At 39.3% G+C, this 13361-nt stretch overlaps 1 protein-coding gene and 2 non-coding genes across 3 annotated transcripts in view; 2 read left to right on the forward strand and 1 right to left on the reverse strand.

The window, feature by feature from the left end:
- The window catches only part of TTC27 (tetratricopeptide repeat domain 27), a 188164-nt gene that overhangs the window by 153401 nt on the left and 21402 nt on the right, over positions 1–13361 (reverse strand). Inside the window, exons 6-7 of the mRNA XM_045054699.1 lie at positions 8845–9009; positions 5209–5342 (exon numbers count right to left, since the gene is read on the reverse strand). Of these exons, the coding sequence (XP_044910634.1) occupies positions 5209–5342; positions 8845–9009 (299 nt within the window). The remainder of the gene's footprint in view (positions 1–5208; positions 5343–8844; positions 9010–13361) is intronic.
- Positions 9123–9262, forward strand: LOC111559975. Its single transcript, XR_002741435.2, has one exon.
- Positions 9342–9426, forward strand: LOC111559960. The gene has a single exon (XR_002741420.1).

Raw genomic sequence — 13361 nt, forward strand, 5'->3', positions numbered from 1 at the left:
TAAGAGAAAGATACATACTGTATGATCTCACTTAAACGTAGAATCTAAAAATAAATAAATAAATAAATAAACAAAACTCATAGAGAAAGAGATCAGATCTGTAGTTACCAGGGGCAAAGAGTGGGGGGAAGGGGAATTGGAGGAAGACAGTCAAAAGCTACAGACCTCCAGTTACAAAACGAGTAAGTACTAAGAATGTGATGTATGACCTGATGTGATGTATGCTGTGTGACAGGAAAGCTGTTAAGACAGTAGATCCTAAGAAGAAATTTTTTTCCCTTTTTTCTGTTTTTTCTTTTCTTTTCAACTATATGAGAAGATAGATGTTAGCTGAACCTACTGTGGTAATCATTTCATTTCACAATTTATGCAAACCCAACCATTATGCTGAACACCTTAAACTTATCCAGTGACATGCCAATTATTTCTCAGTAAAACTGGGGAAAAAAGAGAATTGCTACAACTTAAAAAAACATTATGCTAAGGGAAAGAAACCAGACACAAAAGAGTCATACCGTATGATTCCATTTATTTGAAATTCTAGGAAAAGCAGCTCTAATCTGTGACAGAAAGCAGACCAGTGGGAGGGAAAGTGACTGACTGCAGAGAAGCATAAGCGACTTTTTGGTGTAATGGAAATGACTGTATTTTTATTATGGTGGTGGCTCTATGGGGTCTATTTTTCAAAATGCAAAATGTACATTTAAAATAAAATAGGCACACTTTAAGTTTTTCTTTTCTAATTCAATAAAAGCACCTAAAACTAGGAGCTGAACAGACCAGAAAGCTGGACTGTCTATGGCTAAGAGGTCAACTTCTTAACTCGTAACCTTTTCCCTAGTAAGCAGTAAGTCTGCCCAAAACACAGCCCAGAGGAACACCTTTCCTTGTCTAGCCTCAAAATCACCCTAACGGTGGGTCTGTCTCTACCTACAGGGTTTCAAGAAAAGAGTACGGCAACACCAACAACTGCTGATGGGAGGAACACAGACACTTAGGCGACTGCTCAGAATCAGTTGAAAAAGTGGCTCTTCCTCCCGGAATGGGCACCCTTCAAAGGCAGGGCTGGCGGGTGCACAGCACACCCTGGTGGCCATCATTTTCAAGACAGGCCTTTCAGAATTTAAAAAATAGAACTACATACATAATTTTAAATTTTCTAGCAGCCACACTTAAAAAAAGTAAACAAGTAAAAAAAAAAAAAAAAGCATATGATTTAACCTAATACATCAAAAATACTATTCCTGTAATTTGTGTCAAGAGAAAATTATTGGACATCATACATTCTTTTTTTCATACAGTCTATGAAATCTGATGTGTCTTTTATACTTCAGCATATCTCAGTTTGAACCAACCAACTTTCCAGTGATTAATAATCACATGTGGCTGATGGCTACCATATTGGTCTATGTAGCACTACAGTATCCCAAAATTCTCATCTTATTACATCACTATAGGGTTATATTAATCTACTTAACACACAATGTTTTGTTTTGTTTTCTGTTTTTTTCTTAAAATTTTATTTTTAAGTAATCTCCACACCCAACACGAGGCTTAAACTCACAACCTCGAGATCATGCTCTACTGACTGAGCCAGACAGGTGCTCCTAATACACAATGTTTTTAACACACCCATACAGTACCTTTATAAATCAAATCTGATCCTTTAACAAAACGTGATGTGGAAAAAACAAATGAGGAAACTAAGTATTTTGTAACTGTACCAGATTCTCATCCCAGGCTAGACAATAAGGAAGGGACAGGGACCCAAGTCTCCTCCACTATCCCAGGACTCCTTCCCCTCCACCACAGAAGCCCTGAGATATGTCAGAGTTGGCCACACGGCATTATTTATTTGTCAGACACAAACAAGTAATCAGTTTTGATCTTCATTCAAAATTCTCTATGTTCCTATTTAGCTCTTCTAAAATTAAAATGGGTTGGCTGTTGGGGTACCTGGGTGGCTCAGTCGGCTGAACATCCAACTCTTGATTTCGGCTCAGGTCATGATCCCAGAGAGTTGGGATCAAGCTCCACATTTGGCTCTGTACTGACAGCACAGAGCCTGCTTGGGATTCTCTCTCTCGTGCTTTCTCTCTGCTCCTCCCCCACTCATTCTCATTGTCTCTCTCTCTCTCTCTCTCTCTCTCTCTCTCTCTTTCTCTCTCTCTCAAAGAAAAAAAATGTTTTAATGGGTCGGCTGCCGTACATACTTACCTAACCATTCTGCAAGTCCCAAATTCAGAGTATTGTTCCGCCCCAGTACCATTTGTACCTCATAACATTCTACCTAACCAAGAAATTAGCACATAATTTATCTCCAATATGTGAGACATACCATACGTAGCCTTTAATATATATTTCTCATTAGTGATGCTAATCATGTATGCATTTTTGTTTTTTGTGAATACACAATTGAACAACTAAGAACAGGGAGTGTGTCTTTAATTTGCACATTGGGGATGCTCCTAACTGTTGGTGATCGCCAATGGCTTGAATCTATTTAATTCCCCAGTAATAACAGATTAAGACTCTAGAAAGGCCCACAGGGAAATATGCTCCTCACTGACAATAAAATTACTGTTTCCTCAATTCTGAGATACACATTTTCACACTGTAACATTTCCAATCAAGATATATTTTGCAATGACTAAAACTGATGTAATAACGTTCCTTTTTTCCCAAAGAGTGGTTATCAAAAAGATAGTGTATTTTATAATCTAATAGTGTCCTTCACATAAGGAAATAGGATATGTAATTAAACAAGCAATTCTATCTTCTGTCCTTAAGTATAAAGCTGTTCCTATGTAATCAATACATACATCACATAATTTGTACCTTACTCCTTTAAGTAGTAATTAATGAAAACCATATGGTTATCTGAATGTATTTTACTTCAAATATTAAAGATTCAGTAAATTCTATATTAAATTGTGCATCATTTTTTTGCATTCCTAATAACAGTCATGATATCCTTATCCTGTTTATCATCACAAGAGACAATTTTTTTTTTTTTTTTTTTTTATGTTGAGAGGGAGAGAGAGAGCAGGGGAGGGGCAGAGAGAGAAGGAGAGAAAGAGAATATCACTGTCAGCACAGAGCCCAATGTGGGGATCGAACTCTCAAACCATCAGATCATGACCTGAGCCGAAATCAAGAGTCAGACGGTTAACCAAGTGAGCCAACCATGCGCCCCCAGAAGACAATTTTGAATAAGAGAACTGCACATTAAAAAAAATAAATAAAATAAAATAAACAACAATGGATTACTGAATTAAACCCATGGATTGCAGAATTAAATCTCTTTTCATTGATGCTATGCTGTGGCTTAAAGATCAGGATTATGGCAGTTAATCTAAGATTTAGAGAAGGATTTGGTTTACATCAAAAGGTTTAAAAAAAAAAAAGAAAAAAAGAAAAAGAAAGGCTTAAAGGGGAGACTCCAGACATGCAAGGAGGCCACGGACTGAAGCAGGTAACAGCACAGTGTTTCCGGACCAGCATCAACACAGCAGTACAAGCCCTCCTTCACTATGGCTCAACCTATGTGGGGAAGTATAGGCAGCACCCTGTGTAATCTTATCCCTGAGTTTCTACATCTTTTCCTTACCTCCCTCCTTCTCCTCTTAGAATCAATAGCTGTTCTTCCCTGGATATCTTGAATGCAAACAAGACAGTGCTTGGAGTAAGCCCAGGAGGTATACAATATGTCATCAAAGGTTTTCCTTAGGATTCCTGACTGCTGCCACTCTCCCTTCCCATCCCTAGCCCCTACTCTTGGCACTATTTTCAGTACAGAATAGAATTTTGGTGTTCAAAGTACCCAAGATAAATGTGCTTGTAGGCTCTAAAATGAAGAGCAGGGCTTCAAAGACAGTAACATCAAGCAAAGGACTACCAAAAATGTTGGCTTGGGATTTCTGCAATAAAAAAATATAAATGCTAATGATTTCTGTGGAAGGAGATGGAAAGGCATCTAAACAGGTAAAGTGACCAAGAGCCATAAATTTATTTATTTGGGGAGGGGGGGTAAATTTCTTTATTATCTGAAAACAAGAGTAGTTACTATTTAAATTTTCCTTTTGTGTTAGGGGTCAGACTGCATGAGACCATCAGCTGTCACTGTCAATCACCATAACACCCCACCACCACCACCACCTTTTGCTTTTAGCTCTCTTCACTTCCCAGGGATTCCTTGTGTCCCAATCAAGCTTTGTCACAAGCTCTTGGATCTTAACCCAAGGCATTTTGTACCTTCTTAGCTTTGCAAGATTGACCACTAAGTTCTCCAACTTATTATCCTGCTAAGAGCCATAAAATTAAGCTACAAGAAAAGAGAATGCATGGGGTCCCTAGCTGGCTCAGTCAGTAGAGCAGGCGACTCTTGATCTCAGGGTTATAGATTAGAGCCCCTGTTGCGTGTAGAGATTACTTAAAAATAAAATCTTTAAACAAAAAAAAAAAAAAAAGAAGAGAATGCATTAGCCAGGTCAAGAAAAACATACTAAGGCAGCAACCAGCCCAATAATGACAGAGTAACAAAGGATCAGAACACTGGTAAAAAGGTATTCTTATCATCTGTTTATATATTTTAAAGAGGAAGTATAAGAAATTTCATGTCTCTTAATATTTAAAAATATCCAGGGGCGCCTGGGTGGCTCAGTCGGTTGGGCATCTGACTTCGGCTCAGGTCATGATCTTGCGATCCCGTGAGTTCAAGCCCCGCGTCGGGCTCTGTGCTGACAGCTCAGAGCCTGCAGCCTGTTTCAAATTCTGTGTCTCCCTCTCTCTCTGACCCTCCCCCGTTCATGCTGTCTCTCCCTGTCTCAAAAATAAATAAATGTTAAAAAAAATTAAAAAAAAAATATCCACAGAAGGTGAAAGTTAAGACAACAAATATGGTAGCAGCTAGAAAAATTAGACTCTACTCAGTTCGTCCTTCGAATTCTTTCAAGAAGGGTAATACAAACTAACTGCATTGCTAATTCCTATTACTGAGGTCTAAGAAAAAAAATAACATTTTGTCTCTACTTAAGGGTAAAAAAGGCCTAGCCACAGGTTTGTTTTTTAAAACCCCAGCCACCCTGAAACAGCTCGAAAAGGGACAAAATGAAGCCTCTTCCCAACCCATTCAGTGTTTCTACAAAACTCACCTACTGACACTGTCAGATTTGGATGTTAATTCAATTAACTTTCGATCCTACTCACCCTGGTTAAATGTTCCTGAGGAGTGGGTGCGGGACTGAACTCACAGTGTGAAAAGACATCCTCTTTCCTTCTCACATCTAGAATAAGTTGTGCCACGTAATTTTCCTGGAACCGTGTTCTCTTCCCCAAAGCACCTGAAAAAAGCATATTAAATTGTATCTACTGATTTGTCAATTAGATCTACTGTACAATCATGAAAAGTAGTATTTTCAGAGTGCTTTAAAGTTTGTAAGGTATTTTCTCCATTTCACATTTTAAAAAATCCTGAGGCCCAGTGATGATTTTAAAACTACTTATAAAATTATAAAGCCAGGGGTGGGAGATAAAAATTAATAATAATACTAAAAATTAAAATAGAATTATAAAGCCAATAAGCTATGTGGCCAGAACTCAAACCCAAGATTTACACCACTGGATTACACATACCTACTTTTGCATCAAATTACCTCCTTCCTCAAAAAAGTGTCATGGGGGCAACTGGGTGGCTCAGTCAGTTAATCATCCGAGTCTTAATTTTGGCTCAGGTCATGATCTCACAGTTCATGAGACAGAGAGCCTCACTTCGGGCTCTGGGCTGGCAGCGCAGAACCTGCTTGGGATTCTCCCTCTCCCTCTGCTCCTCCCCCACTCTTTCCAGCTCTCAAAATAAATAAATAAACATTTAAAGAAAAAAAGTGTCATTGGTAGAAGGATTATCAGCATCTTCATATAACAAATGAAAAAACAGAGGTTCTGAGGTGCAGCCGCTTGCTTAAGATCACAGGGATTATCAGTATCAGAGCCAGAGTTTAAAGCCAGGGTCTCCAGGTTCTAAATCCCACAGTCTATCTTTCCATGATTCTATCTGGCTTCATTTAACACCAACATTTTTTCCACTTTGTATCTGAAATACCTTGCTACAAGAATAGCTTTAATAGAAGCAACAGTCCTATTATCCATTCTCTGGCAAGCTTCAGATTATAAAGACCCTTGACCGTAATGACCCGTCTAAGAAGTCTAGATTTTATCCTGCAATGAATCTGGCCCTTTACACATGTTACACAAAAATAGCTACTGAGACGGCCTAACACAGCTCACTTTTTTATAGAAAGGCTACAGTTAAATGGAAAAAAATAATAATCTGATTCCCATTTTATATTTGTGAGTACCACATTTGTTTTTTTTTAAGTTCTTCACTCTTAACTCGGAAAAAATATGAGGAACTAGCTAGTAAATATACCAGCAGTTATAGGTGACTATACAGAATACCGTGCCATTAGTTTTTAAATAGCCCAAGAAAAGCCCCCTAGGGCTGAAACATTTAAAAACATAATCTCTGAAACTAACCTCACAAGTTATATTATGTATAACTATATTCTCAAATACAGACAAGACTCCAACTTACATATGGCCATCGTTCCAAAAGTTATAAGCTAGATATTTAATAATTTTCCCCATACAAACAATGTAATAAAAGATGGCTAAGATCCCAGACCAGGCCACAGTCATATTTAACTCATAATGTATTTGAAAGATTTTATTGACAAGACCAGCTCAATAAGAAACATAGAAAAAAATTTTTAACGTTTATTCATTTTTGAGAAAGAGAGACAGAGCGCAAGTGGGGGTGGGGCAGAGACAGAGAGACACAGAATCCGAAGCAGGCTCCAGGCTCCGAGCTGTCAGCACAGAGCTCAACGTAGGGCTTGAACCCACGAACCGTGAGATCATGACCTGAGCCGAAGTCAGACGCTTAACCAATCGAGCCACCCACGCACCCCTAGAATTTTTTTTTTAATGTTTATTTTTGAAAGAGAGAGAGAGAGAGAGAGAGGGACAGAGCATGAGCAGGGGAGGGGCGGAGAGAGAGGGAGACACAGAAACTGAAGCAGGCTCCAGGCTCTGAGCTGTCAGCACAGAACCCGACAGGGGGCTTGAACTCATGAACCGTGAGATCATGACCTGAGCCAAAGTCAGATGCTTAACGTACTGAGCCACCCAGGCACCCCAAGAAAAAAAGAATTTAGGGGGCTAGAATGGGCCTTAGGGATAACTCAGACCAAGCCCAAGAATGACAAATAAGTTCAATCACTTCAACCTTCACACACCCATTGTCACAGCCTGGACTGCTCAGCCCCTGAGCAGTTTAACAGGTATAACACATGTGCTCAACTGACCATGTCTGACTTTCATTAATGTCATCAGTACCGAATGCCAAGAATATTGTGAAAACCCAGGGATAGAGCAAGACATAAAAAGCAACTAATGTTTCTTATTTGATACTCAGAAGAAACACAGAGGTTTTTGAAGAAATTCTGTAACTTACTTGTTCATTCAACAAACATCTGAGTGCCAACTATATACCCGTGTTCTAAGGTATTGAAAAAAATAAGTCAAAAATTTCTGTTCTTAAGGAAAACAAGAAAACCAGGATGGAAGGTGGGTATTTACAAAACAAGGGCGATGTAAAGAGGCCACACCAAACTTGGGAGTTAGGATGAACTTTAGGAAACGCACATTCACAAACAAATGGTCAAAAAGTTCATTTGTAGGGGCACCTGGATGGCTCAGTGGTAGAGCACACAACTCTTAATCTTAGGGTCTAGAGTTCAAGTCCCACACTAGGCAGAGAGCTTACTTTTTAAAAACAAGTTCATTTGTATACTACCTGGCTGCTGTACATTACTAACATGTATCTAACCAGACTAGAAAATAGAGGAAATCTCCAGGAATAAAGATTTCATTCCTAATTTGTTCTAAAACTATGAACTTTGAAAACATTTTTTAACGTTTGTTTATTTATTTTATTTTATTTTATTTTATTTTATTTATTTATTTTTTTATTTTTTTGAGAGAGAGACAGAGTGCGAGCAGGGGAGGGGCAGAGACGGAGACTCAGAACAGGAAGAAGGCTCCAGGCTCTGAGCTGTCAGCACAGAGCCCCACACAGGGCTTGAACTCATGGACCATGAGATCATGATGTGAGCTGAAGTCAGACATCAACTGACTAAAGCCACCCAGGCACCCCTAAAACTGAAACTTTTTTATTTTTAATGTTTATTTATTTTTGAGAGAGAGAGAGAGAGAGAGAGAGAGAGAGAGAGACAGAGTTCAAGCAGGGGAGGGAAAGACAGAGAGGGAGACACAGAATCTGAAACAGGCTCCACACTCTGAGTTGTGAGCACAGAGCCTGACGTGGGGCTTGAACCCACAAACTGTGAGATCATGACCTGAACCAAAGTCAAAAGCTCAACCAACTGAGCCACCCAAGTGCCCCTAAAACTATGAATTTTTACAATAAAATCTTGGGGCACCTGAGTGGTTCAGTTGTTTAAGCATCCAACTCTTGGTCTCAGCTCAGATCATGATCTCAGGGTCATGAAGTCCCACATCAGACTCTGCTCTGAACGTGCAGCCTCCTCAAGATTCTGTCTTTCTCTCTCTCCTTCACTCTGCCCCTCTCACACTCGCACTCTGTCTCTCTCTAAAATTAAAAGAAAAATAATGAAATAAAATAAAATCTTTAAAATCTACTTTTATAAAGCAAAGAACAGAACATAAAAAATCAAATACAACCAAACAAGACAGCCAAACTGCCAATGTAATAGTTTCATCACGAAAATAAATTAATAACCCACAAAAAGGAACAAGTCTTACCTGTCAAATCAATTTGTAATTTGCTGATGTCTTTAGCAATGTGGAACTGATCCTTTGCTTTTGCATATTCATAATAATATAAAAATATATATGCACATTCCAGATGGAACTGAATAGCCAAATACAGACCGGAATCATCTACAAACAGATTTTCTTGTTTCGTCACTGAAAGACATGAGATGAAACATTAAAAACTATGATGAGTTGGCAGCAGGGGCAGGGGGAATTGGGGAGGTTGGCATCTGAGGGAGTGTAGTAAGTGTCTTAGGGCAGGGACGCCCCGGAGTCCCCGATTTAGCCGCTCATGAGCTCCTGGTATTTTCCTTATATGATCAGGCTCCATTGCTGGTGATGCCACTAGCCTGGAGCCTGAAGAGATTATGAAAATGTGTCTGGCGAAGTGGGGCTGGGGACCGGGGGCCGGGAGAATAGGGGCAGCATGTAGGCTGGAGATGATGGAGCTTTAGGAAGGCCTCTGCCGCTGTAAGTGTGAGCCCTGGTCAATGATGACATGACCACCGCACAATCTGAGTTCTAGGAACCAGGTGATGGAGTGTGTGCTGAGAGCTGACTGTGAGACTTTGGGGGGGGGGGGGGGACTATGATGAAAATAACAATCTATGATTAAGTAAAATGAGTAAAATGTTGAGTCCACAGTATGCGAAGTATATATTTGCATATTCCCTGCTCTTAAAGATGAGGAACGCGGATATAAAAATAGTTCACAGCTAGCATTCTCTCAGCACTCACATGTTGCAAGAACAAAGCTAAGGACATTGCATACATCCATCCTTTATTCCACAGGATCCTAGGAAATGCAATTTATAAACCTGCTCTAATTTTAGACTGCTTGTCTTACTCATGCTATAAAAGAATATGGCAATGCAAGGTTAAGATACAAAGTACCAAATGAATCTACACATAAACATCACAGAAAATCTAATGAAGAGCTCAGCTTACAGACTGCCTCATAATGAATGTAGAAATTCCCCCTTCAAAGGAGAAAGACACACATAGATACAAATGACTATATGAATACCAAATAGAGAATGAATATTGGCTTAGCAGTCAGATTAGGATTTATTTCTCTCAATACCGTAGCTGAATAGACGGGAGGATAATAACCTGATAACAAGGTGTCTGGAACAAAATGACTGTCAAAATTAATCATATATAATAAAGAGGCTAGTTGACACACACCAGAGTGCAGGGGGTGTCCACAGGTCACCTGAGCCATACCTCTACAGCACCCCTGACAAACTACCCCTCACAAAGGCTTCCAGTAGTGGGTTAGTCAGCATTCCACAAGAATTAATGCATAAATAATGTTAAAATAATATTAACACTGTACCTTAATTGTACTTCAATTAAAAAAAATAATTTTAGGGGCATCTGGCTGACTCAGTTAGTGGAGCAGGTGACTCTTGATGCCTGGGTTGTGAGTTCCAGCCCCACTTTGGGGGTAGAGATTACTTAATAAACTTAAAAAAAAAGATTTTTAAAATATTTTAAAGAATTAATGCATAATAAATGAATAGAAAATACACTTCCAGTGTCCAAAGATGGAGAATCAGTTTTCTATTATTCAAGCTGAAAGGGAAGTGATACATACTGAATGCGATCTCAGCCTAGTACTAGGTATATATTGTGTTATAATTCTCACAATGATGTCTTTGAGGCTGACACTATCCCCACTTAATTCATTAAAAAATTAAACTCAGGAGCACCCAGGTGGCTCAGTTGGTTGAGCATCCAACACTTGATTTTGGCTGAGGTCATGATCCCAGGGTCGAGGGATTAAGCCCCCTGTCGGGCTCCATGCTGAGCATGGAGCCTGCTTAACATTCTCTCTCTCCTTCTGCCCCTTCCCTGCGTATGTGCACGTGCAAGCTCTCTCTCTCTCTCAAATAAAAAAAAGAAAGAAACGGAAAGAAAACTGAACTCAGATAGCTTTCTCACTCGTCACCTCAGTTGTTAAGTGGCAAAGCCAGAATGTGAATCCACACTTATTGGAAAAAACAGGGGTGAGGGGGAAGCTGGCAGAATGAATACAGAGGTGATGTTACACAACCCAACCTCCTTCATCACCTAGTTATCTGACAAACATTTACAGCTAAGAAACAGATACCCTTTATTTTACTCTGAACCGAAATTAAAATGAGTCTGAAGAGGTGTTTTTCTATATACTGCCAGTCCTTTTTAAAGAGATTCTCTGGACTCAGAGAGTAAGCAGAGATGTACATGTCTTACTTTAAAAGACAGACAGGCATCCAAACATGAATTTCTCACAACGAAACTCCATCAGTAGATTTCTTCCACACAAACCAAACTCAAGAAAAGCAGGAAATGATTATATTCAGTGCTCTTGGTGCTTTTTATTAATTTTTTTCCTTCTATCTGCCCACTATTCCTGAGTGTATAGCCATTTTTCTCAGAAATACAATAACCTTCTATCATCTTAGCACAGTTCACAAGTGACACAATTTTCCTTAGTTGTCCACAGTAAAGTAATTTTCCTTTAAGGTTCTGGATGCAATATGTATCAAGGGATGTAAAACTTGGCCAAGCTTTTTAAAAACCTCTCAATAACCAAAGAAAGTCCATTTCTGCATGTAAGTAGACTTATGACATTGTGATAGACCATGTAAGTCTAGGGAAGACTGTCAAATTTAAACTGTCCTAATAACACATAATTAAGTCACATAAATGCTCAAAGCTGATTGTCTGTATCTATCTTCCCTCCTACCTACCTACCTACCTACCTACCTGTGTGTATTCAGGTGGATATTAGAGTAATTGGCTTTCATCTTCTACTTCTTCTGTAGCTCATATATTCAGGGGTCAAAGACTGTTCAATAAAAATGGGAAGACAAGCCATGGTTTTTTGTTTTTTGGGTGTTTTTTTTTTTTTTTTTAAGAATGTTTAATCTTTAAATTCCAACAGCATGACCAATTACTTTCCCAATAAAAACACCTTTAAAAAGCTAGATTTAGGGGCGCCTGGGTGGCTCAGTCGGTTAAGCGTCCGACTTCAGCTCAGGTCATGATCTCACGGTTCATGAGTTCGAGCCCCGCGTCAGGTTCTATGCTGACAGCTAAGAGACTGGAGCCTGCTTCGGATTCTGTGTCTCCCTCTCTCTCTCTCTGCCCCTCCCTTGCTCATGCTCTGTCTCTCTCTGTCTCAAAAATAAATAAAACATTAAAAAAAAATTTTTTTTAAAGCTAGATTTAAAGTCTGGACTTAAAATGTTTAATAAACAGTGCAGGCCAGGGAGGGCCGCAGTCATATACCAGAACTCACGGCTACAGGGCCAGAGCCAAGTGAACCCACCACGGGAAAGCCCTTTAAGATCCTAGGAATTTTAGATGCCGATAACATTCCCTGGGCATGGGATTCAATATTATATGAATGGCTCTTTAGGATCTGTTGTGGCTGGCCTTGAACATCTTTTGTTAACTAGTAGATTTAGGAGATAATGTGATATTGGTGTAGGAGGATTTATCTCAGTGGCTTTAGGATGCTGGTTCCATTGTAGGTATAACTATACAAGCTAAAAACCCAGGAAACAATTGCCAGAGAGAAAATTAAAAATAAGATTTTATATGAAAGTACCCACCTTGCTCCTGACCTGAAAGAAAACAAACCAATGGCAACAGCAGCAACTGAGCAAAGTCTCAAGCACAGAAAACCCAAATATAGCACATTGGAGTCAGTGTGAACAAAGCTAAGTCAGCTATATTAAACACTGTATGTACCATAGGCTTTCAATCAAGTAAATAAAGTGTGTGTAAGAATAAACAAAAATAAATAAACTAAAATAAATAAGATGTTTGATACCACTGTGCTGAGAAGAAAGTAAGGAATCCTCAAAGAACAAAAACTGAATGAAAACTGAACCTCAGGAATTACGCAAGCACCGAAGCCATATTCTGCCCTGAAGCTATCTACCAAACCTTAGGGACCTTAGAATTCCATTTTTATGGCTGCAAGGAACACCAAAGACAGAAGATGAGGCCTAGACCCACCCAAAGTAGCCAATCCAGCAGGAGAGTCCATTCAAAGCTGAGACCCAAATTACTGTATCTTCACTGAGAGGTTAAAAAAAGAGGTTAAGTCTGCCATGCAGAAGAGGTCAGCAAGAAAAGTGGCACTGGGAGAAGGGGGAAAACAATTATCCTAAGAATCCATAACCGTAAGCCAGCCTTTACACATTTGTGACATCATGTCTAAACAGGAAAGCGCTAGCCAACGCCAACTCATTTCCTCTAAAAAAAATCCTTTTCTCCCTATCTCCATACTTCGCAAGCTTATTTCCTACTGCTGCTCCTCCAGTGTTCCATCCTTCTCCTGCCTCTCTCCCTTCCTCAACAATTTCCCTCTCTTCTATCCTATGACTTTTAATAAACATCTACTGAATTATTATATATGCTTCGAATTACACCAGATCCTATAGCAAGGTTTAAGCCCTGATCTTCCCTAACGAGATATGGGGAAAAGAAGAGCTAGGAAGAGAAGA

Source organism: Felis catus, chromosome A3 (assembly GCF_018350175.1).
Source record: "Felis catus isolate Fca126 chromosome A3, F.catus_Fca126_mat1.0, whole genome shotgun sequence".
Classification (NCBI taxonomy): domain Eukaryota; kingdom Metazoa; phylum Chordata; class Mammalia; order Carnivora; family Felidae; genus Felis; species Felis catus.